The 22,477-nt window shown below is 46.4% G+C and overlaps 1 protein-coding gene across 1 annotated transcript in view; it reads left to right on the forward strand.

Moving 5' to 3' along the window:
- Positions 1 to 22,477, forward strand: part of Trpm8 (transient receptor potential cation channel subfamily M member 8) — a 72,904-nt gene that overhangs the window by 43,598 nt on the left and 6,829 nt on the right. Inside the window, exons 19-23 of the mRNA XM_048441774.3 lie at positions 873 to 1,044; positions 3,929 to 4,106; positions 14,471 to 14,661; positions 20,433 to 20,532; positions 21,734 to 21,767. Coding sequence (XP_048297731.2) covers positions 873 to 1,044; positions 3,929 to 4,106; positions 14,471 to 14,661; positions 20,433 to 20,532; positions 21,734 to 21,767 — 675 coding nt within the window. The remainder of the gene's footprint in view (positions 1 to 872; positions 1,045 to 3,928; positions 4,107 to 14,470; positions 14,662 to 20,432; positions 20,533 to 21,733; positions 21,768 to 22,477) is intronic.

Consider the following 22,477-nt stretch of genomic DNA (forward strand, 5'->3'; position numbering starts at 1 on the left):
GAGTCTGAACAGCTCACTCAGAATATACATACAGAAGGGCTTTTATGCCGTTTTTACCATTTTTACAGATAGGCTGTTCTAGTTCAAAGAGGCAAACACCTTTCCCTAGAGATAAATGGTGAGCTAGACCCACACTCTGTGGGTGAAAGGCCATAGGCTTGCTTTACATCCACAACGGGACCACGTGGCAGGCTGGGGATGTTGCTTCCCGGGGCTGATTCTGTCTGGAAATCAGATGGGCCACCCACCGGATGAGCTCATGTGGACATCCCTTTCCAATGCTGAGGCTGAGTGTGCGGGTTTTTAACTCAAAGCACCTCGGAGGCATCCAGTCACCATGACGTCATGCTGTGTGTGCAAAACACAGCAGGAGAAAAAAGTCAATTGTTCCCGTCTCACAGGGGCTGCTTTTGTTTTCCAAAGAAGTAATTCTGCAAAACCAATTTGGGGGTTGAAAAAGAATGCAAATGCTGCCAGGTGTGGCTGGAGCCAGCTCCTCCAAAGCACAGGCCCTTTTGTGTTTGAGCTGGGCCTTCACTCTCAAAGCACCGAATCAAAGCTGTTTGGAGGTCAGCAAGCAATAGTGCAGGACTTGGGTGTCATTCAGGAAACATCTCCAGACCTAAAGGTGATGGTGTTTTATTTTTAGGTTAGTGGCTAAGGGTTGGGGACCGCAGCCCAGTGATAGAGCATATTTAACAGTTAACTCAGTCAATTGGTGTGAGATAAATAAGTGGCCAGGCAATTTGATAACTTGAATTTTCTGGGTCCTTGAGCCTCCCTCTGCCGGTCTCTGTGGCTGACTGGGAATGGCCAGGCTTCATAACCACCATGGGCACAGTTCTGACTATTCTGATCTCCTCCCTTGGCAGCTGATCGACGTTTTCTTCTTCCTGTTTCTCTTTGCCGTGTGGATGGTGGCCTTTGGCGTGGCCAGGCAGGGGATCCTTAGACTGAATGAACAGCGCTGGAGGTGGATCTTCCGCTCTGTCATCTATGAGCCCTACCTGGCCATGTTTGGTCAGGTTCCCAGTGATGTGGATGGTAAGCCCGGCTCTGCATGGACAGAGGTGGAGCTGGGGGTGACATCCTGTACCCGTCCCTAACCCTTTCACCTCTTCTCTTTGCTCCTGAATAAGAGCTTACCTTGTTCTCATGAAAATTTTTAAGTCTTTCTATTTCTTAATATTTTTTGAGACAAGATCCCTAGCCTAGGTTGTCTTTGAATTCCCTTCGTAGCCCAGGATGACCTTGAATTCCTGATCCTTCCTTCCCCTCACCCCATCCCACTGAAATTACAGACGTGTCCCATCATGCCTGGTTAGTGCTATGCTGGGGATTGAACCCAGGACTTCATGCATGATAGGCAAGCGTTCTACCCACCGAGCCCGCACACTCACATTTTTAAAAATCACGGCATTTCTCAGTTCCCAGGGTACAGCGGGACAGTCCTTGCTGACTCAGACAGGAGTGTTGTCAACTGTACCTCCCTGTATGCCACAGTGTCCAGGTTTCCATTTAGGCCTAAAGAGCACGTGGAAGATTGACGTTAGAACCTTGGGTTGAAGCTTTCATCCTTAGCTCACTGCTCAGAAGATGGAATGAGGCTGACGTTGGCACGGTGGCTTTATTGTGCCCACACTCAGACTGTCAATGTCAGGTATGGGGCATACGCAAATTTGTGTTTTGTATGGACTGTGTAGAGGGGCCTCTTGGATGCTGACAGTAACCCTGACTTATCATCCCCCCACCCTGCCAGCATGATCTACACTGATGGACTGTTTCCTTGAGCCAGGGCTGGACCTGGCTGGTGACCTTTCTCAGTACCCCTAGTTTCTCCTTTCTCCTATAGAAGTCTTTGTTCCTCAGCCAAAACCTCTTTTGACTGTGAGAAGCAAGTCTCTTCCGTGCAGGGGTGGAAGGGCTCTTGGGACTCTCTAGTTGGCACAGTGACACAGTTTGTCTGGAGGGGAGCTCTTCTTGCCGCTGGGTTGGGTTCTACCGAGGAACAGCACTTAGGGGACAGGCCAGGGCAGGTATGTGCGCTGTGTGCACATTTCAGTCTCTGAGTTCTGTCAGTGGCTGTCTGGCACACTGACACCTTCCTACACTGTGTGTGTGCCCAGGCTGTCAGGGCTAAGGACAGGTCTCTGGCGGGTTGCTCCTCCTCAGAACCAGAGTCTGTGGTCTTTCTGAACTCACACAGACCCATAGTGGCTAGTTCAAAGGAAAGGTCCCGACCTTCGTGGCAGAGCAGGCCTTCCTCCAAGGTCCGTGCTGGTCTCTTTCCCACCAAGACACAGTGGTGTATGTCAGAGCCCTTTTGTGACATTCCGCTCCTCTGCTGTACTAACTAGGGAAGTGTTCCACCACCGAGCTATATCCCCTACCAGTGATATGTCAGGTCGTTGATGTCCTTAGCAGACCTGTGCTACCATCTCTTGTCACTGTGACAAAATACCCAACAGAAACAATGTAAGGAAGAAAAGGGTTATCTTGACTTACAGTTCGAGGGTGCACAGTCAGTCCATCATGGCAGGGGAAGCGTGGTGGCAGGAGAGTGAGGTGGCTTGTCTCATCACATCCACATTCAGGAAGCAGAGAGGGGGAGGAAGGGGAAGAGATGGAGGAAGAGAGAGAGAGAGAGAGAGAGAGAGAGAGAGAGAGAGAGAGAGAAAGCGCATTCACTTCCTCCTTTTTATTTAGTTCAGGACCCCAGTCCATGGGAAGGAACTGCCCATGCTGAGGGTTGAAGTCTCTGGAAACGCCTTCATGCACATGCCCAGAGTCACATCTTTTAGGGGGCTCCAAATAGCGTCAAGTACCTGCTCTGACACTGTTGCTAGATGTTAGTGCTCAGCCGGCTTAGTTGATTTCACGATCCCACAGCGCCCCCATACAGAATGTTCTGATCCCCGTGCTCTGGCATCTGTGCAAGCTTTCCTCGTGTCCTCTGGATCTTTCTGATATGTGCGGCAGTCAGAGCAGCCCTTTGGTAGAGAATTGCTTCTATTACCGTCCTCTAACTGTGCCCATGGCTTTCATTATGAGCATGGTGAGCCAGCAACGCAGCCTTGCCAAGTTTCCTCTCCCAGGCCTCTGTCTCACTTACCTTAGCTTGTGCTGTTGCCACTGCTTTGGGTACCTGTCCCTTCCCATTTAGTCACACGGTTGTCGCTCACTCATCCTTGTGTTCATTTCAGAGATGGTTTCTCTGTGGGAAGCTGTTTCGGCGTCATCCGATTCAGAGTATGGTCCCGTTACATCTTGCCTTCCTTCTTTTGGGACTTTGTGCAGGTTGAATCTTTAAACTGACTGAAGAACTGGGGAGCTTGGATGCTTCTTGGAGCACAGAACATGGTCACACTCCCTGTTCTTGTTTCTGTTGCTGTGATGCAACATGCTGACCGAAGGCCATGTTTCCACTCCATAATTCCTCACCACGGGAAGTCAGGGCAGGAACTCGAGGCAGGAACCTGCAGGCAGGACCCATAGAGGGATGCTACTTGCTAGCTATCTCATTGGTTAATGCTTAGCTAGCCTTCTAATTCTTCTTAGGTTGTACATCTACTCTTCTTCCAGCTGCCTCGAGATGGTACTTGTCACAGTGGGCCGGGCCTTCCCACATCTAGACAGTCTCTCAGACATGGCCATACTGACCTTGGCAACCCCTCAACTGGGACTCCCTGAGATACTCCAGTCTGTGTCAAGTTGACAACTGCAGCTAACTAGGATACCTCCTTCCTTTAATCTTGGTCTTAATGAAGTCACGATTTCCCAGTGGCTGCTCAGTAGGCTGTCTGGTGGGCATGAGGCTCTGAAGCTTGTTCCCAAGACATCAGATGACTCTGATCCCACATCTCCCGGCCTGCCACCATCCTTGCTTCTCCAGAGGAACATCACTGACTTCTTGGTTCTGTGCCCACAGGTACCACATATGATTTTTCCCACTGCACCTTCTCGGGCAATGAGTCCAAGCCACTGTGTGTGGAGATGGATGAGAACAACCTGCCTCGCTTCCCTGAGTGGATCACCATCCCTCTGGTGTGCATCTACATGCTCTCCACCAACATCCTGCTCGTCAACCTTCTGGTCGCCATGTTTGGGTATGTCTGTGTCACACATTCAGGGGCTTCCTCTATGGGCTGTGCCTACGCCAGGCAGGCAGGACGAGTGTGGGCAGAGGTAATATCTACCTTGAGGAGCAGAGAGAAGAGGCCATTGGGAGCCTGGTGGTCTTTGGTGTTTGGGGGCCTTAAAGGGACCGTATTAAAAACAAAACAAAACAGGGTGCTCTGTAGACCGTTCTTTGACTGATTTGACACACCAGACAAGCAATGTGATCAACTCCCTTAAATCTAGGCAATGATTAGCATCACATCGTTCCCGGAGAGCAACTGAACCAACGACTGTTCTTGTTGCTGTGACAAATCACCTAACACAGGCAACGAGAGGGCAGATGGGCTTGTTTTGGCTTATGGTTTGAGGGTACAGCCTGTTGTGGTAGGAAGTCACGGAAGTCGGGGTGGGAGACAGGCAGTCACATTGAGTCTACTGACCGTCTTCCTTTGTATCTGCCAAATACCCCAACCCATGAACTAGTGCTACCTGTGTTCAGAGTGGGTCTTCTTCCCATGAAACCTCTCTTTAAGCACGCTCATAGACACTGCTAGAGATGTGTCTCCTAGGCGATTCCAAGTCCAGGCAAGTTGACTGCATTAGCACAATAGCTGCAGCACAAATCACCTCCAAGGTTCCTGGTATATGTTTTCTAAGTAAGACAAACTTATGCAAACCAATACCCAGCTACCAATGATACCTCGGATGTATAATCCAAAAGTTAAAGGTCCCAGGAGCGCCATTCATCCTGAACTTGGAAGGTGTAGCTATCAGAGGTTACTTGTGACACAGTTTGGTTTTAGCCTCCACTGGGGAACACTTGCCAAGATGCTCACAAGGCCTCGCATACAGGCTTGCTTCCATGGGTTTGTAGAGCTTCGTTTTGTCCAAGCCCCACATTGTTTAGCTATAAGTTTCTCACTTTCATAGAGTTTCTCAGAAGCACGAGAGATACTTGGAGGGGCATCTAGAACAAACCGAACTGATAGTTCTGCTGTCCCTCAATTGGTATATAATCTGCCTACCTGTTCCACAACTTACGTATCTGGCCACAACCCATATCAGCTGTTGTAATTTAAAGTTTGCCTTAGAATGGCGACGAATGATGGGACAAATCCACAATACACAGACTGTTGTTCTGGTTCTGATGGCCAGTTACGGTGCGGTATCTTTCTGAATGTTGGTTCTGGGGCATCTGCAAGGGACACCAAGTGTTCCTGTCACAACCCGAGTCAATTGATTTCCTTCAAGAATAATGTTTCTTATGACTCTTAGTGTAAAGGTACCCAGGGTAGAAACTTCAGAAGATTCTAGAAGAGGCATAACTGTTTTCCTAGCCATTTTAATGCAGGCCTTTGGATCCTCTGAAAGGTGGGAAATGGTCGAGTGGTTCTCTGCTAAAGCTTCCAAATCATTGTGATATAGGAGACAGTTAAATTAGGAACACTTATCTCCATGGCATCTAACATAGACGCAGATTTCTCGTGAAAAGAAAATCAGAGGTTAGAAGATGTCGAAGTCATGTTGCCTAAGCAACCACATGCTAAAAATGACATCTGGAGTCAAAGAGCCAACACTGAGTTAACAGCACCACACTTGATAGCCAAGTCTCAGAAACTATCCTGTCTCCTGCAGTGTTTCTAAGATTACATATAGTGTGCCCACTGGTGTGAGCATGTGTAACACTGGGCAGCTCTGGGGAAACTGACCACCAGGCAAATCGGCAGAGGTTGTGGTTCAAATGTGAGCTGTCCTCCACAGGCACACATGTTTGGACACTCGGTCCCCAGAGGGTGGCGCTGTTTTGTGAAACAACAGAACATTTAGTAAGGCCTGGCGAAAAGAAGTGAGTCTTTTGGGTCAAATCTCAGCTCTGCTTCTGGTGCCAGTTCCTTATTCTCCCTTGTACCCTCATTTCCACCTTCGCCCTATTTTTGGTCCTCTGAGATGTGAGCAAGTTGCCCGGCAGTTCCAGCTGCTCACACTGCTATGCCTTCTCTATCGTGATGAGCTGGACTGTGTTCCTTCAAACCATGAGTCAGAGTGACTCTTTCCTCTCTCAACTTACTTCCTGTCAAACCGCAGTGGTCAGAACAAGGGCCAGCGGCAGCCAGTGCCTCAGCACGGAGTGGCTGGAAGTCTTGGGATCTTTTGTGTTATGAGCTGTCATGGCAGCTGCCTGCCTAGAAGGCCCTCGTCTTTACTCTCTGACACCTGCGCTGCGGTCAGGAAATGAGGGAATCAGAGCTGTGCTGGAACTTTCCTGCTAAAGAGATACAGGTCACGGAGACCTGCACCTGTGTTCATGGCCGTGCGTGTTCAGCTTGCATCAGTGTCTTCCTGGAGGAGTCATTGCACCCCACCCAGCTGTCACTTCACTCAGGACGTCAGTGTGATGGCCCTTGTCACCTTCTCCTGGGTCCTCACCTCCTCTCAGTGACCCCTGGCTATGAGTGTGAGGGCACCGGGCCCTGCTGTGTTCTGTGAGTCGGTTGCTCACATGCCGTTTCTAATGAGCGCTAAGCTGTCTGGGGCTCCCTCCCTGAGCAGGTGGCCCCAGGATGTGTCATGCCTGTGTGAAACCACATCAAGGTATTTAGTGAAAAGCAACGGGGACCTCATCAGCTGCATTGCAAATATGTCCTTAGGGATGGTCCTGGGGTGCTGGGGACTGCCTAGACGGTGTTCCAGAGAAAAGCAAGAGGCACTAACAAATTTGTGATTCGTTTGCACAGCAGTCGTCCATGTTGGCATCTGGAAGGGAATGACTCAGGGAATAATGCAGACACATGCAGGTGCCAGGCCCCAAGGATGGCAGCCAGCTCTGGCAAGGACTCACGGAACATGCACATTTGGGCAGCTTCTAAGAGCCATCTTCTTACACCCTAGGACACTGCACGTCTGTTACCACTGTGTAGTAAAGCAGGCAGAAAAGAGTGCTCCCCCGGCACAAACGGAAAGTTTGTGTGACATCAGTGGTCTGAGGGAAGCGATGGAAAGACAGCAGGTAACTGTAATGATATTAGCAAACATTTATGGAGCTTTGCCTTCCAAGTGCCTTGTATGGGCCCCTTCACTTCATTACCAGACCTTGTCGGGGTGCAGCTTTCCGGTGACTTCACAGGGAAGAGGCAGGGCCAGGTCAAGTGTTTGCTGTGAGTGGAAGAAATAATTGTCAATATTTAATATGGTGGCACGTAGTATAATAAAATAGAAAGTGGTCATCAGGCCTTGCAGTACGGATCTGGAAGCCCAGCTACTTGGGAGGCTGAGGCAGGAGGATTTCAAGTCCTGTGTTTGGTTCAGTCTAGGTTGCATTGCTCTATGGCAGCGCTATGTACTAAACCAAATTGCTGATTGAAAGGCAGGTAAATGGAATCACTTGTGTCTTTCTCCCATCGGTTTTCAGTTCTGTGGTTGCTTCTCCCCACATCTCCCACGTCATGATTATTACAATTACTGTCTTTTATTTTGTCAGTGGCATCTAATCAGATCTTCTATGATCTATTCCAAATCCCCCTTCGCTCTTTCACATACCTCTTACAAAATAACAGGGCAAAGAGCTACCATTACTTTATTTTAGCTGAATGGCAATTCAGTTGCTTAATGGATGTTATTCTGGTCCAGACTGGCACATAGCACTATGCCTGCTTATGCCCATGGTGTGATGTTGAATGCACATGTTCAATGAGTAACGATTGAATGAGAAGTTGTGTCTCCTTCTCCTCAGACCACTATCATCTCTTTGTGCTGGAAACTTTGGGCCTCCTCTTTATTTTATTTTAAATAATGTATATGTGCATATGTCTGGTATGTGTGCGCTCAGGGGGAATGGTATGTGCACGTGAGTGGAGGAACCCACAGAGGCCAGAAGAGGGTATCTAATCCCCTGGAGCTGGAGTTACAAGCAGTGTTATGGGCTTCCTAATGTGGGTGATGAGAAGCGATTGTGGGTCCTCTCTAAGGCAGTATTTGCTCGTAAGCACCGAGCCTTCTCTTCATCCAAATCTTCTAGTTGTTTTGAAGTATATGAGTGAAAGGGTACTAGGATACAGCAAACATGTCAACATATATGCTGGGCAGACACAGAGCCCATGAGCCAGGGCTATCTCTAGGAATGAAAAAATTCTGATTAGACATTACTGGTCTGCTTGGAACGGAGGGGCCGTTAGTCCTCTGTGACACACTGAAGGAGCTGCTTGTTGGGTGAAAGTCTATCTGAGGGCCTGAGAGATGGCTCAGCACCAGAGTGTTCACTGCTTTTGCAGAGAACCAGGTTTCAGTTCCCATCCCCCACATGGTGGCTCACACCTGTGTCTAGCGCCAGGGCTAGGGACTCCAACGCCCTCTTCTGGCCACTGTGGGATCCTACACATACGTGGTACACATAAACTCATGCAGACTCCCACATATACACTTAGAATAAAAATAAATCTTTGAGAAAGGAATCTAGCTGAGAAGCCGATTTGGATTTTAATTTATTCTAAAACCTGCTGTTGTTTTCACATCCAGTTTTTCTTTATAATTTTCTTCAGACTGTGCATTCTGATTTGATCACTCTTTCTATTTTGGTTTTTACTACCAAATGGTTTTCATTACTGAAGATTTTTTTAAAGTCATTAAAACATCTGTTGCATAAGTCCTTCCCTCATTATTCTTACTCAAATCTCCCCCTAGCTTTTCGTGCATATTTAATTGTACAAAGAAGCCCAGCACTCATCTTGTGAGTTTCTTCTTTCTTCTTTTGAGAAAAAGATTCTTGTGACTCTTTGTGGAATTACTTAGGAGAAACTGGATTCATAATCCCCAGAAACAGCTTTATATTCACAGTGTTCAAGTATCTGTAGCTGTCAGTACACCTCTGTGGTTCTGTTTGCATGGGCCTTGCAGGCTCTTTGTCATTTCAGCCATTTAGGGATGTGAGCAAATGTTTCCTGGATTTTTTTTCCTATGATTTTGATTTCAGTGACTACTTTTTGCTATATCGAAAGGCTTTTTAAAGAGTCACTTATTCAAGTGTAATAAGTCTCCTTTGTTAACTGTCTCCCTTCTTTTTATTACCTCGTGGATGGTGGTTCCCTCCTCCCCCTCAACTCCTTATCTGTCATGTCAGCTCCTTCTTCTCTGTCTCCCTTTCTAACCAGAAAAAGATGTTCTGTGTTTCAGAAGGCTCTCCTTTAAGTATTGAAAGACTTCCCTTTTGATCTGGCGTTACGATGCATCATACAAACGATGGATTAGAGCAATATTGTTGGCATTCCACCATCCTTCTGCTCTGTGGTCATGGCATATCACCCCTTTAATGTGCGTCTGGATTTCATCTGTGCACCAGGCTCTCTGAGCTCCAAACATCTGCCAAAGGCTAGCAACATCTCCAATCTCAGCGAGTGTCTCCCTCCAAGGGGTTTCTGCTTCCTCTTCTCTCCTGCCCTGCTCCGCAGAGGGTATTCAGTTGGTCCTATGAGGTGACTTTCACTGTCACTACCCACCTCCAGCCCACTGAGATATTGACAGGGACGGCACCTTCCTAACAGGGTATCGGAGAAGTGGTGAGGAGGGGCAGGTTTTAGGGTCTCTTGAGGAAGATGCAGATGACCTGTGACGGCCCGGAAGATGTTGAGCTTTGTCTGAGTTGGTGCCTGAGGCTCGCCCCAGGTCACTCTGATGCTTGTGTCACTGAGAGCCATTTTCACACATCAGCCATAGAAGGCCTGCCTTTGTAGAATCTAACTTCTCTACAGATGTTAAAACTAACTTCTAAAGACTATTAAAAAAAATCAGAGAGCCGTGGTGGTAGCTCAACTGGTAACATAGTGCCTGCTATGTAGGCCTGAAGACCTGAGTTCAAGGTCCGTAACCTTCATTAAAAGCCAGGCATGGCAATACACTTGTCAATCCTGGTGCTGGAGAGGCAGAGACATGCAGATCTCAGGGCCTGGCTACTCAGCCAACCTCGTGAGTTCCTGAGTTGCAGGTCAGTCAAAGTTACTGTCGTAACAAAACGAAAAGTTGACAGTACTGAAAGAACACCTGAACTTGGCCTATCTTTTACACACACACACACACACACACACACACACACACACACACACACACACAAATACATGTAAATAATACAAAAATTATTATCTTGGTAAAGCAATTTGATACCATTGTCAGTTATCAGCCTTCCATGGAGGACTCCCATGTTGGTTTGACTGAATCTGGAGTGGACGTAAAAGAAAAAGAAAAAACCTAGAAGCTGCTGCCATCCAGGGAAGGTAGACCTCAGCTTTTAGGTGCTCATCTGGCTCCCTTATTATAGGTAAACGCGGGTTTTCTTCATTTCCCAGAAGCGCTGTTCCCAGGGTTTATCTTGCCCACGAGGCGCAGAAGAAATTGCCATTCTGACAGGAAGGCCCTTGACGTTTGGTTCTCCAGAGGAAGAAATGAAACAGTGAAGAGCAGGCTTCTTGAGGTGGAGAATGATAGCACAAAAGCAAAGATGTGATTGGCAGGCCCTCCTGCCTCCCTCAGAGGTAGGGATTGCAGAGCTTCCCCAGAAGGGCTTGGGCCTAATGGACACAAAGAAAAAGTGATGCCCGAGGCTTGTCCCTGCCTGGACTTCTCTGCTCTTCCCCGTCTTTCTCAGGCTGTGCAGAAACAAGCGAAGGGTTGCAAATGGCTTCAGTCTGTCAGTTCCTGCCCTACGTGATCTGCAGAACATAAAATGTGCTTCATTGAGTCTGAATGGCCAGTTCAGCCACGGCACAAATCTCGTTCCCAGAGGGCCATTCTTCAGCTTTTCTCTCGGAGCTCCCAGAGTGAGGACAAGAGGGGAGGCACTTGTGCTTCTTGACGTGCAGCGAGCATTGTAAAGCTCCTCCCTCCACCCAGACACAGCAGTGTCTTTTGTAGGAAACATCCAACAACAACATTTGATGCCTCGCAGTAGATGCAGTGGCTTTTGTTTTAGTTTTTGAGTTTGGAGCAATCGGGATCCATTTGGGAATGGCCGCGTGAAATCGTGAGGTGCTCTTAGAGCTAATGGTTAGAATAAAGATGGTTGTTCTGGCAGAAGGCAGAGGGCTGTGACTTCTGGCAGGTTCTTAGACCGAGTGTCACTAATCTGGGGTGCTTCTGTGGATCTGAGCCACTGCTGTGGCAGATGAGGCCTGTGTTCTTTGTAGAGAACAGAGCCAGCTGAGGGCCAAGGAAGATGATAATGACAGCAGGCGGAGCATTAGCCTCCCAGCAACCTGCCCTGCTTTGGGAAGGAACACCAGGCGAGCTATTAGATCCGTCTTCTGGATCCACAGTCCTGTTTGCTTTGTACCTAAAACTTCTACTACGAAACATAGATGAAAGGGTCAGGCAGGCAGCTCCTGGCATGCCTTAGGGAGCTTATGCATTCGGGTAGTCAATAAGCGTGGGTTTCTAATCTTCAGAGGCTTCATTGTGCTCAAAATGCACACTGCCCAAGTTGTCAAATACTTTGTAGTTAACCCAAAATGACAAGTCATTCAATTAAAACCCTTGAAACAGAGGAGAGCTATCATAACACCACACATTTTGCTCAACTGATGTAGGATAGATCTGGGGATAGATTGTTAGACCAAACCCCAGTTTCAAGGCTTCAATTTGCCGGCTCTTGCTGTGCCTCAGTTTTCCAATCTGTTTCTCATAGATGATAGCAGGACTTAGAGTTATTTACATATTAAATTAATCAGCATAAATAGGCTGCCTAGAATAGCATCCTATAGGAGCTGGGGATGAAGCCCAGATGGTAGAGTGCTTGCCTAGCATGTATGAAGCTCTGTGTTGGATCTGAAGCATCACAAAAGCCAGGTGTTTGTGGCTTATGCCAGCAATCAAGCCCTGAGAGATAGAGGCAGGAGAATGAAAAGTTCAGGATCATCCTCAGCTATGCAGTGAGCTGGAGGTGCTTGAACTATAGGAGAGCCCAGATAGATCAATAGACCGGTCCCCGGCGTATTGAAAAGTGTTTTCTATTTTATAGCCTGGGTGTTTTGAGAGCTTGAAAGTCATTACTATAAAGAGTTACAGGCAGAACGCAAAATTGAGATCATAATAATTACGTGCAGCACTCAGACTTCTTATGTGATGCTTGGGAAGTGGAAGGTCAGGAGGAGCAAGCCCGGCCGGGAGGCTGGAGATGCCACTCCTCCACGGAGTCATGATTTACGTGGGGAGACTGTCCCCAAAGTATGAGTTTGAGCCTCGTTGTTTCCACTTAACGTAGACAATTTTTCCAAAGCAGAAAAATTATCTATAAACATGATTTCAGCGGCTGCATAATGGAATCACACTCATCATCCATACCCAGGAGGTGTGCTCTCGGTGTTGAATGTGCAGGTTGTTCCCTTCTCGTAGGTAAGGGGCACAGGTGTCTCTCCCTACAGTGTATGAGGAGCCACATGTGTGTGTCTATTTCTGTGTATTTTTTTTCTACCTCCTTTTCCCTAGCTTGAACTCCCAGGAGTGAAGTCACTGGGTCAAAATGATGAAATTTTTTAAGGCTCCTTTAAAAAAATAAACTTTCATGTTAAGCAAAAAACGTTGCAGGCTGGTAATCAGCTGCTACACCCTCTTCCCGGCACTGTCCTGCTATTGCTGAGTTCAACATGGGGAAAGAAACAGAGATCAAAGTGAGTTTCTCAGTGCTCAGCAAAATTCAAAGAAATGGGAAAATGTATTTCTGGTTAGAAAATTGAGAGTCCGTGTCTCCGTTAAGAGACAATTTTTTTTTTTTTTTTTGGAAATGTTTTCCTTTTCTCTTTTCAAAACTGTGCCTTTCAGATTCTTCTAGGCTGTCGTGTTGTGTTTTTCACAGAGCTCACAGTTCCTGTAAATCTGTGGAGTCTGGCAGAGAGTTCCAACCAGCTTTCTGATGCCTTATCAAGAGTAAGAAGAGGGGTGTGAATTCTTGTCTGGTTAGTTCCCACAATGCAGCTGTTGAACGCCACCCCACCCCAAGTAGTATGTACTTTGCCCAAAGACACATGATCCCGAGCTGACTTGCTCAGATGAAACGCTTGTATGACGTTTCTAAACTGTGGATGAACTCATAAGTGGCCACCTTGTTCTCAGCTCCGTTAACTCCAACGGCGGCAGAGAAAGCTGCGTGCCACCAACCAATTGGCTTGTAATCTTCATAGTCAACGAGACAGCGTTGCTCCTTGGGTGGAGAGAGACAGCTCTTTCTCATCTTGGTTTCCAGAAATTGCGCATCTGTTAATTTCCGCATGTTCACCGAAGGGAAAAGGATCGACTCAGGACCCCCAGAGGGACAAAGGACAGGAATAAGGGACAAAGACAGGAGATGGACGATGAGAAAAAAGGGGAAGGGGACAAGGGAGAGGGGGAAGCAGTATTTGTCCTGGAAGGCAAAGAATTGTCTGGGGATAGAGAGGAAACAGACATGGCACATAGGAAAATGGCAGCTTATAGAGGTACAAGGGGAAGCCCACATTAAGATGATGTATTTAATTTTAATTAGACATGTTAATAAGGTGAATCAAAGGGGGATTTTAATTGATAGATCTTGGTAGTCAACCTCAGAAGGAAGGATTGACCAAATAAGGGAAATGACCTTTAGCAAGGCAGCGGGAGCTGGGGAGAAGGGCAAGGCCTGCCAGAGCGCGTGCTTGAGTGGGCCAGTGTCCCTTCATCTGCAGTTCACAGAGTCAGATCTGCCCTTCTGGACACACCACAGGGCAATCCTCAACATTCCTTTCCAAATATGACTGTGTATGTCTGTAACTAGAATCTGTACAGCTCCCAGATGACAGTCCCTGGTGACAGCTCTTCCTAGAGGCCTTCTCTCCTCCTCCTGCCGAATCTTGTTCCCCAGCCTTCCCTAGCCATGAGGGGCATGCATCCTAGGGGCAGCCATTGGACATCCTAAGGACAGCCATTTTGGCCTTTTGTCGGAGGCTCTTGAGAAATGCTAACAAGCTTTCTCCAGACTGTTTCAATTAGACACATAATGGTGATAAAATATTTCTGAGGGAATCACCTTCACTGGCCTCTTTGTAACTAGCACAATAACGGATTGATGAGCAAAGGTTATCATTGAAAGGTTTGTAAATCAAGATCACCTCGAAGCTCCCTGGACATTTTTCTTGCGATCAAAAGCAAAAAAGAAAAAGAGAACCAAAGCTAGATTCCCCACTGAGGTCAGCAGGTGGCTTGCACCAAGTTGTCTTGGCTGTGGTATCAACATGGATGCCTCCCACCTGCCTGGCCTAGGCCAGCACATGGCTGGCTGCCCAGTCGTGTTACCACCATAGGCCAGTGGTTTGATGGACAGTGCAGATCGCTAAGCTGTGTCTTCCCTCTCCCCTGCCAGCTACACGGTGGGCACCGTGCAGGAGAACAACGATCAAGTCTGGAAGTTCCAGCGCTACTTCCTGGTGCAGGAGTACTGCAACCGCCTCAACATCCCCTTCCCCTTTGTCGTCTTCGCTTACTTCTACATGGTGGTGAAGAAGTGTTTCAAATGCTGCTGCAAAGAGAAGAACATGGAGTCTTCCGCCTGCTGTGAGTGAGTTGCCTGGTTGGCACTGTGGTTCATTTCTGGCTGGGCTTGGGTTCTGGAGCGGTGGCTTATTTTGGCTGGGCTCAGCTTCTAGAGCAGTAGTTCATTAATGGTTGGGCTCGGGTTCTGTAGTGGTGGTTTATTTCCGACTGGGCTTGGGTTCTGGAGCAGTGGCTCATTTCAGGAACGTGTGGTCTGTGTCACTACAGTCAGTTCACTGTGTGGCTCTGAAGATCAGGTGTCAGGCGAGCCAATGTGTGCCTCAAGGGACAGGGTGGAGTAGGAAGCTCTCCAGGGCTGCTGGGTATGGCTTTGGGACAAATGTAATAATAACAACATAAATAAGGTATTTCCCCAGTAGGATTCATAGATAGTGTGAAGCTAGGAATTTGGTTTTAGAATTTCCTTCCTTCCTTCCTTCTTTCCTTCCTTCCTCCTTCCCTCCCTCCCTCCCCCCTTTCTCCCTCCCTTCCTTCTTCCCTCTCTCCATCCCTTTTTTCTTTTTCTTTTTTGTCCCCTACTACTTCTGGGAACTTATTTTGGGGGGGAAGTTTAGCCAGACTGCCAACAGGATGTAAGACTTTTGGGGTTGCTTTTATTAGTCAGCTCTCTATCACTATAATGAACCAGCTCAGATAATTAACCTATAAAGAACAAAGGTTCACTTGGCTCGGGTGCTGGGGATTCCAGCTCAAGGCTGGGTGGCTCACTCCGTTGCCTTGGGCCTGGCGGAGATTATGGAGAATACGTGACAGAGCAGATCACTTCTATCACTAGCCAGGAAGCTGTGGGCGACTCAGAAATGGGTCACAATATCGCCTTTAAGAGCATTCCTTTAATACCCCTTCTCTTGAAGGTGTCACCACCAACACCCCACAATGTCATCTTGGAGGGCAATCCTTTAACACATGGGAATTGAGGGGAAAACTCACCCAACTGGTATCATTCTACTTCTGGCCCCCAAATATTCATGTCTGTCTCACAATGCAAGACACGTTTCTTTCATTCTTCTGATCCCTGAAATCTTAACTATTATTCCAGTATTGTTCAAACATCCAAACTCAAACGGCTCATCTAAGACTCCACGAAAACTCAGGTCTGAGTCTTTGCAAGTACCAAAGTCACAGACTGCTAAGGGCCAGTGATGGGGACAGACACAGATAAGTATTTCTACCCCGGGAAGGAAGAAAGGATAGAAATCGGAAGGAGAGAGCAGCTCAAGGCAGATGAAAGCCCAGAAGGACTAATTCCAAATACCCAGGCTCCATGCCTGGTATCTGGGGAACACCAGAGCAGTGTGATCTCCCAAAGGGCTGCCCTGCCCCTGTCGTTTCACTGGTGGCAGTCCACCATGCAACTCTCCAGAGAAGGTTCCGTTTGCGCTTGTGGTCTCCAGTACATTGTTGGCATCTCTGTATTCCTGGGTCTCCATCACAGCACCTCTCTCACGGCTCTGTGCCATTCTGGTGCCTGTCCTTTGACGATGCTTGACTGTGTCTCTGGTCATTTGCCATAAGGTGTGTGATGAAATGGATATGAACTTCTACTGCCATATTTACGTGTCATGTTGGGCTGACCACTTCTCTTTGATGCAATTCCAAATATTATGACTCCGAATGTAAAAATGTCATTTTGCTAGATATGGTAGTCAGTGTTAATTATGGCAGATTTTAAGTGCAGAGAGCCATCATCTGATCCTTCACATCAAACTGGAGGCAAGATACTCATGGCTGACCTCCAGTTCTACCCTGAGACCTGACCTGCAACCTAACTTCCAGTATATATAGGCACCTCCAGTTCTCAAACAGCCTGCAGCAGGAAGGACCTTGACACTTAGCTTCAACAGTATCATCCCAAGACATTAAATGACACTTTGGGGGTGTCATTAACCATTGCACATGTGTGGCTGTCTTTCTTGATGGAAGTATTTTGACAGTTTGGATAAGTGGCTGTCTTCCTCCCCATCGTTTGGCCTTGGAAAACAAACGGAGCCATTACTAACTGAAAGAGTGGAAATCTTCGTGTTCAGGGTGGGAACTGCAAGTGCAGGTCTAGACGCTGAATGTCCTCCAAAACCACATCTGAATATCAGAGGCATCTAATGGCATGCCCAGGTCTCGGTTTGGCTCCTCCCTGAGAGCATGTAGACGAGAGTGTCTACAGGATCTGGGGGAAGGCTGAGGGGCAAATCCAAGCCTTAGAGAGGCTTACACATTTTTTTTTGTTCTTTGGACAATGAATAAAAGTCATAATCAGGAAGAGGAGCCAGAGAGATGGCTCCATTGACAAAAGCCTTGCCTCCCAAGTGAAAGTACTTGAGTTCAAATCTCTGGCACACATGTAAAAGGTCAGACATGGTGGTGCGTGCCTGTAATTCCATTGCTGGAGGCAGAGACAGGAGGGTTCCTATAGCTTGCTTGCCAGATATAACCCATCAGTGGGCTCCAGGTTCACGGAGAGACACTGTCTCAAACAAAAACTGGACAGTGGTTGAGGAAATCACCCAATGCTTGCCCGTTGGTCTCTACACACATGTGCATAGGTACACAGGTTATGTACACATAGCCTATATGAGCACATGAACATGCACACACACACATACACACACACACACACACACACTTGTATTTGTTGCAATGAGGATGACTTCGACTCAGGATAAAGACGAAAGCAGAGTCTAACATTCATTATTTTCTGGAATTGGAATGAATGTTCTACAGAACTGTTCATCACATTGACTCTGGTTGGGCATGGACTGTTGGGGACTAGATGAAATAAAGGTCCATTCTCTCGGGATCTAGTACACTAAGCCTGGGATCTCAGTGTCAGGAAGGGAGATCAACTCCTGGCTTCAGACTCGGCTTGAGGAGGAGGACAAAATGCATCACATGAGGCAAGTTAAGAACATCAGCTGGAAACAGACCCCCCCTCCCCCAACTAGCCAGCCAATAGGAAGGAGTTTCAGCTTCAGGAAGCAAACAGGTGTGTCACAAATGCTTGTTATTTATCCATCTCCCCAGGGAGACACTGGGAGAGAGATGCTCTATGGACAGTTGGAAGAAGCAATGGTACCTGTCCTCTTCCCACAGATCTTACTCCCAGGAGGACACTAAGAAACAGAAGGGCAAGGCCCCTCTCCTTAGTGGTGCTGATGCTGGAGAGGGAGCCAGAGCCCCGTTCCAGCCCACTGAGTCACTTCATGCTCCCTTGCTGCCTCTTGCAGAGGACTGATTCTAGAGACCACAGCGCTCTGCCTCTCCCAGGGACTCTGGCTGGCAGCCCATTCCTGAAGTGTATTTTGTGCTTGCTTCGAAGTGATGGGGAGGGCATTAATTCTGAAATTGCCCTTCTTTAGAGGAAAGACTATAAGATTTTTTTTCAAATAATTCTTAGAATGTCAGACTCCAAACTTTCTTTCTTTTTTGTCCCCCCTTGTTTGACAATACCTTCAAGTCGAAAAAATATATGCTGCTTGGTAATTGCATTTTTAGAAAATTTATTGTTTCTTTTCTTATTTGGAAGGCAATATATACTCTTTATATAACATTTGAAAGATACAGGAAAGCACAGGTAAGAATTGAGGGCAGATATGACCAGCATCCAGAGATAAATATCAATAGTTATCCTTGATTTCTGTGGGAATGTGTATTGCCTGAAGTATATAGTATGCAAAAAATTCATAGAATAATTGGTTCCTTTATACAGCTGATAATGCATCATAGACATGTTTATACGTATAAACAAATAATGTCTATGCTAAGAATTTTTAACTATGAGATATTCTAGTGTATGGATATACCATAGTTAACTTAACCAAGCCCTTATTGTTAAATATGTAGTTGGGTTAGGCTCTTCAAGAAAGATTTATTTTTAATTTTTAATTACACACACACACACACACATATATATATATATGTCTCCATTTGAGTATGTGCATATATGTGCAGGTGCCTGCAGAGGGCCCCTGGAGCTAGAGTGATAGGCGGTTGTGAGCTGCCTGACATGGATGTTTGGAACTGAACTCAGATCCTCTGGAAGAGCAGCTAACATTCACAGCCACTGAGTTGTCTCTCCCAGTCCTAGTTTGATTCTTAGTAATATATGAGGTTGTGATAAAAAGTGGTATATGTGCATTTTTGAGAACATGAATCATTTTCATGTTAATTCTAGAAGAAAATGTCTAGATAAAGAATATGTATTATCTCTCATTCCTTGGGTAATATCTCCCACAACCTTCTCATCCTCTCTTAAGTTGTAATAATGGATGGGCTTTTCCTATAAGATGGGTGGGTGCTTCTACATATTTTTGCTGGCACAGATATGTACTTTAGAGCCTGCTAATTTTTCAGTATACTTGGTGAAAATGCCAGACCACCATTTCATCTAGCCTCTCCCTCGCTGTTAAGGAAGCTGGCCATTTTTCTTGGCTGTTTGTCATTTTTGTTCTGGCTGTTGGTGTCCAGGAGCTTCAATCTTGTATTGTTGAGCTCTAAGATTTACTCTGAAGGAAAGATGTTGGAAACTACTCCAAAATGCACTTGAAAGGAAATAGGTTAGGAACTTCTTTGAAAAGTAATAACAGCCGTTTAAAGATAAAGGCATATTTGATTTTGAAATTTTCTCAAATCCAGTCACTCACGTATTACTCTGATCTCCAATTATTTTTTTTTTAGTCCAGTAAGGCATTAGAGTTTATAGACTCTAACATGAGAACGCACACATTTAAATGGGAAGTTAAGGGTAAAACCCACACAAATTACTGCGCTTCGTGGTGCATTAATTCCTGCACTCCGGAGGCAGAAGCAGGCTGATCTCAGTGAATCTGAGGCCAGTCTGTTCTACTAAGTGAGTTCCAGGATAGCCAGGGCAGTTACAGAGAAACCCTGTCTTAGAAGAAAGAAAGAAAGAAAGAAAGAAAGAAAGAAAGAAAGAAAGAAAGAAAGAAAGAAAGAAAGAAAGAAAGAGCGAAATAACAAAAGACAGACAAACAGAAAGAATGAATGATCAAAATAAGGAAAGAAACCTGACCAAACAAACAAACCACAAATCTATTTCAATTATTGTGTGACCACTTACACAAACATCTCTTTCCTGTTCCCATAAATTCCTGGAGTTTGGTATCCATTGCAAACATTAATTATCTTGATGATGTGGTTTCTCATTTGGCCTCCATCTGAAAGGCCCAGACACCATAGGAAATTGAAGTAAGAATCTCCATGGAGCAGGTCCCAGGCTAGTTTGTATAGTTGGCCCTGGCTTAGAGAAAAGGGGAAGAATGGAGGTAAGGCTTTCTTCACGGTCCACTCCCAGACCACCTGTCTCAGAGTAGAACCAATGTCATCAGATTGCCCTCCTCTGTAAATCTCCTGACTTTAGATTGGGAGTTCGAAAACCTATAGTAAGCATCCAACCAAATGGCTTAGTGTTTCCGTGTCATTAAAACAGAGGAGTAGTTCTCACCAAGCGTGGGCTCCCAAATCATTAGTGGACTGATCTAAGTCTCAAAAGACACAGGTAAGTTTCAAATGGATCTCTTTTTAGAATAAAAATTGCATTCTTAGTTTACACAGGCAGCGCCCACCCTCATTCTTGCTGAGAAGTCCATTAATATTCCATCGCTCTGCTTCTGTCACTGGTAAGAGACGGTAGTCTACTGCTGGAGATGAATCTGACTGTCTTAGTCCCAGAGTCTCTCAGATGCCTGGCAGGCGTTGGTTCAGGAAATGGAGGCAAACAAGACAACCTGAATGCTTTTCTTTTCTCATTCTTTCAGGTTTCAGAAATGAGGACAATGAGACATTGGCATGGGAGGGTGTCATGAAGGAGAATTACCTTGTCAAGATCAACACGAAAGCCAACGACAGCTCAGAGGAGTACGTCAGTCACTCACTTCTGTAACAAGGCACCCTTTGTATATATAAACTGGAAGGACAGAGATAGCTTATCTGAGCATGCTCAGTAAGGCGTGTTTCCATTGGCAAGTGACAGTACTACTGAAGCAATTGTAGATGATAAATACTTAGACATATGCCAGCCACAACTTCAACACAGGCAGAGACCACACCTCAGTTAATCTGATTGTTCCCCCTAAAGAACATGGGAAAGAAAGGGGTCCCAAGAGGCTATATCTTTCTCTTGGGACAGTGAGATGTCCTGTGTTCAAGGCACTGAGATCCGAGCTAAGCATTTAATGGCTGAGTTGGGTGGTAGTGCATGCCCTGAATCCTAGCACTCAGGAGGCAGAGGCGGGCAGATCTCTGAGTTCAAAGCCAACTAGGTTTACAGAGTGAGCTCCAAGACAGCCAGGTTTACACAGAGAAATTCTGTCTTAAAAAAAAATCAAGTAATCAAACAAAAGAAGATGAGGAGAAAGAAGGATAGGTATTAGCACCCATAGAGCCAAGAAACAAGAGCCACAGTTGCAGAAGGGAGTTCCAGGAAGACCCGGAGGTCATGGGTAATTGTATTATCTTGCAGGAGTGAGCTACCAGCACGTTTGTCTCTACAGTGTTGAACCACAGAGGTAGAAGGGGACTTATTACAAGCTATCTCTGGGAAGTGCTGACTATTATTTTTAAATTGTGTGGGACTTTCATCAATCCCTATGTGACCTAGTGACCTTTTATAAATCTCCATGTTGCACTTTTTCTAAGAGTTTAACACACCTCAAAATCTACTCTAACCAGTAGAAGTAAATGAGTACAACTAATCTCTTTGCTAGAATCCACACAACTACCAAAGCGTACAGCCTGCTCTTTTTCTTGAGACAGCGTAGATGCCTGTATTCTAGACTTCCCGTATTCTGGATATGGAGGAAGGCAGAGCCTCTGAGTCAGCTTTCACCACTCCCGTCAGCAGACATGCATGACTTTTCCGTCTGTCTAATTGGGCTGAGAAAGGAATTCTGCTTTGCTTGGAGGTGGGGAAGACAGAGAGGTCAGTGCAGCTGATGCTGGTCTGAGCCCAAACTGGAGACTGTATACAATCTGCCTTCTGTCCTTTGAAAGATAGAAGCAGGGCCAAAGAGCCTTCCCCAGACTCTTTCTCTTAGTTTATTTTCTGATTTCCTTGCAGGATGAGGCATCGGTTTAGACAACTGGATACAAAGGTATGACTCGGAGTTCCAGAAGCATTTATTGTATCTTTAAGATTTTAGCTATAGGGTGGTCAGAAAACAAAAGAAGACATTCATTGTTTTAAAAAAAATTAGACATGGTTCTGTTCAGCTGTCTGCACAACTCATCTAAGAGCTGGGGACTGGGGCAGAATTGCTTCTTAATCTCCCAGTCCCCTTGTAGAAGAGCCCAGAAGTGCCACTTCTGTTAGGTTTAACTGTCAACCTGACACAATCTAAAATCACCTTGGAAGAGGGTCTCAGTGGGTAACTGTCTAGATCAGGTTATCCTTTGGGCACGTCTGTAAGGGACTGTCTTAATTACATTAGTGGCTATAGGAAGACCCAGTCCACTGTGGGTGGCACCATTCCCTGGGTTTGGGTCCTAAACTGTATAAGAATAGAGAAAATGAGCTGAGGTTATGTGTGCATGCATTTTCCCTGCTCTTCCTGTGGATGTGGTGTGACGAGCTCCCTCCAGCTTCTGCCACTGTGAATATACTTAAGGTATACAGTCAGGTGTTTCGATGCATGTGTACATTGTAAAATGATTGCCACAATTCAGCATTGGAAGCCCTTTCCACATAGTGCAGAACCTCCCACATCCCACGGGCTGTCTCGCTGCCTCTACCTCCCTTTCTGTCACCTTCTCTGTCTTCCCACTCTGAACAACCCAAATTCCTTCCTTTCCACTCACAGAATTC

Source organism: Myodes glareolus, chromosome 1, assembly GCF_982192425.1.
Source record: "Myodes glareolus chromosome 1, mMyoGla1.1, whole genome shotgun sequence".
Classification (NCBI taxonomy): domain Eukaryota; kingdom Metazoa; phylum Chordata; class Mammalia; order Rodentia; family Cricetidae; genus Myodes; species Myodes glareolus.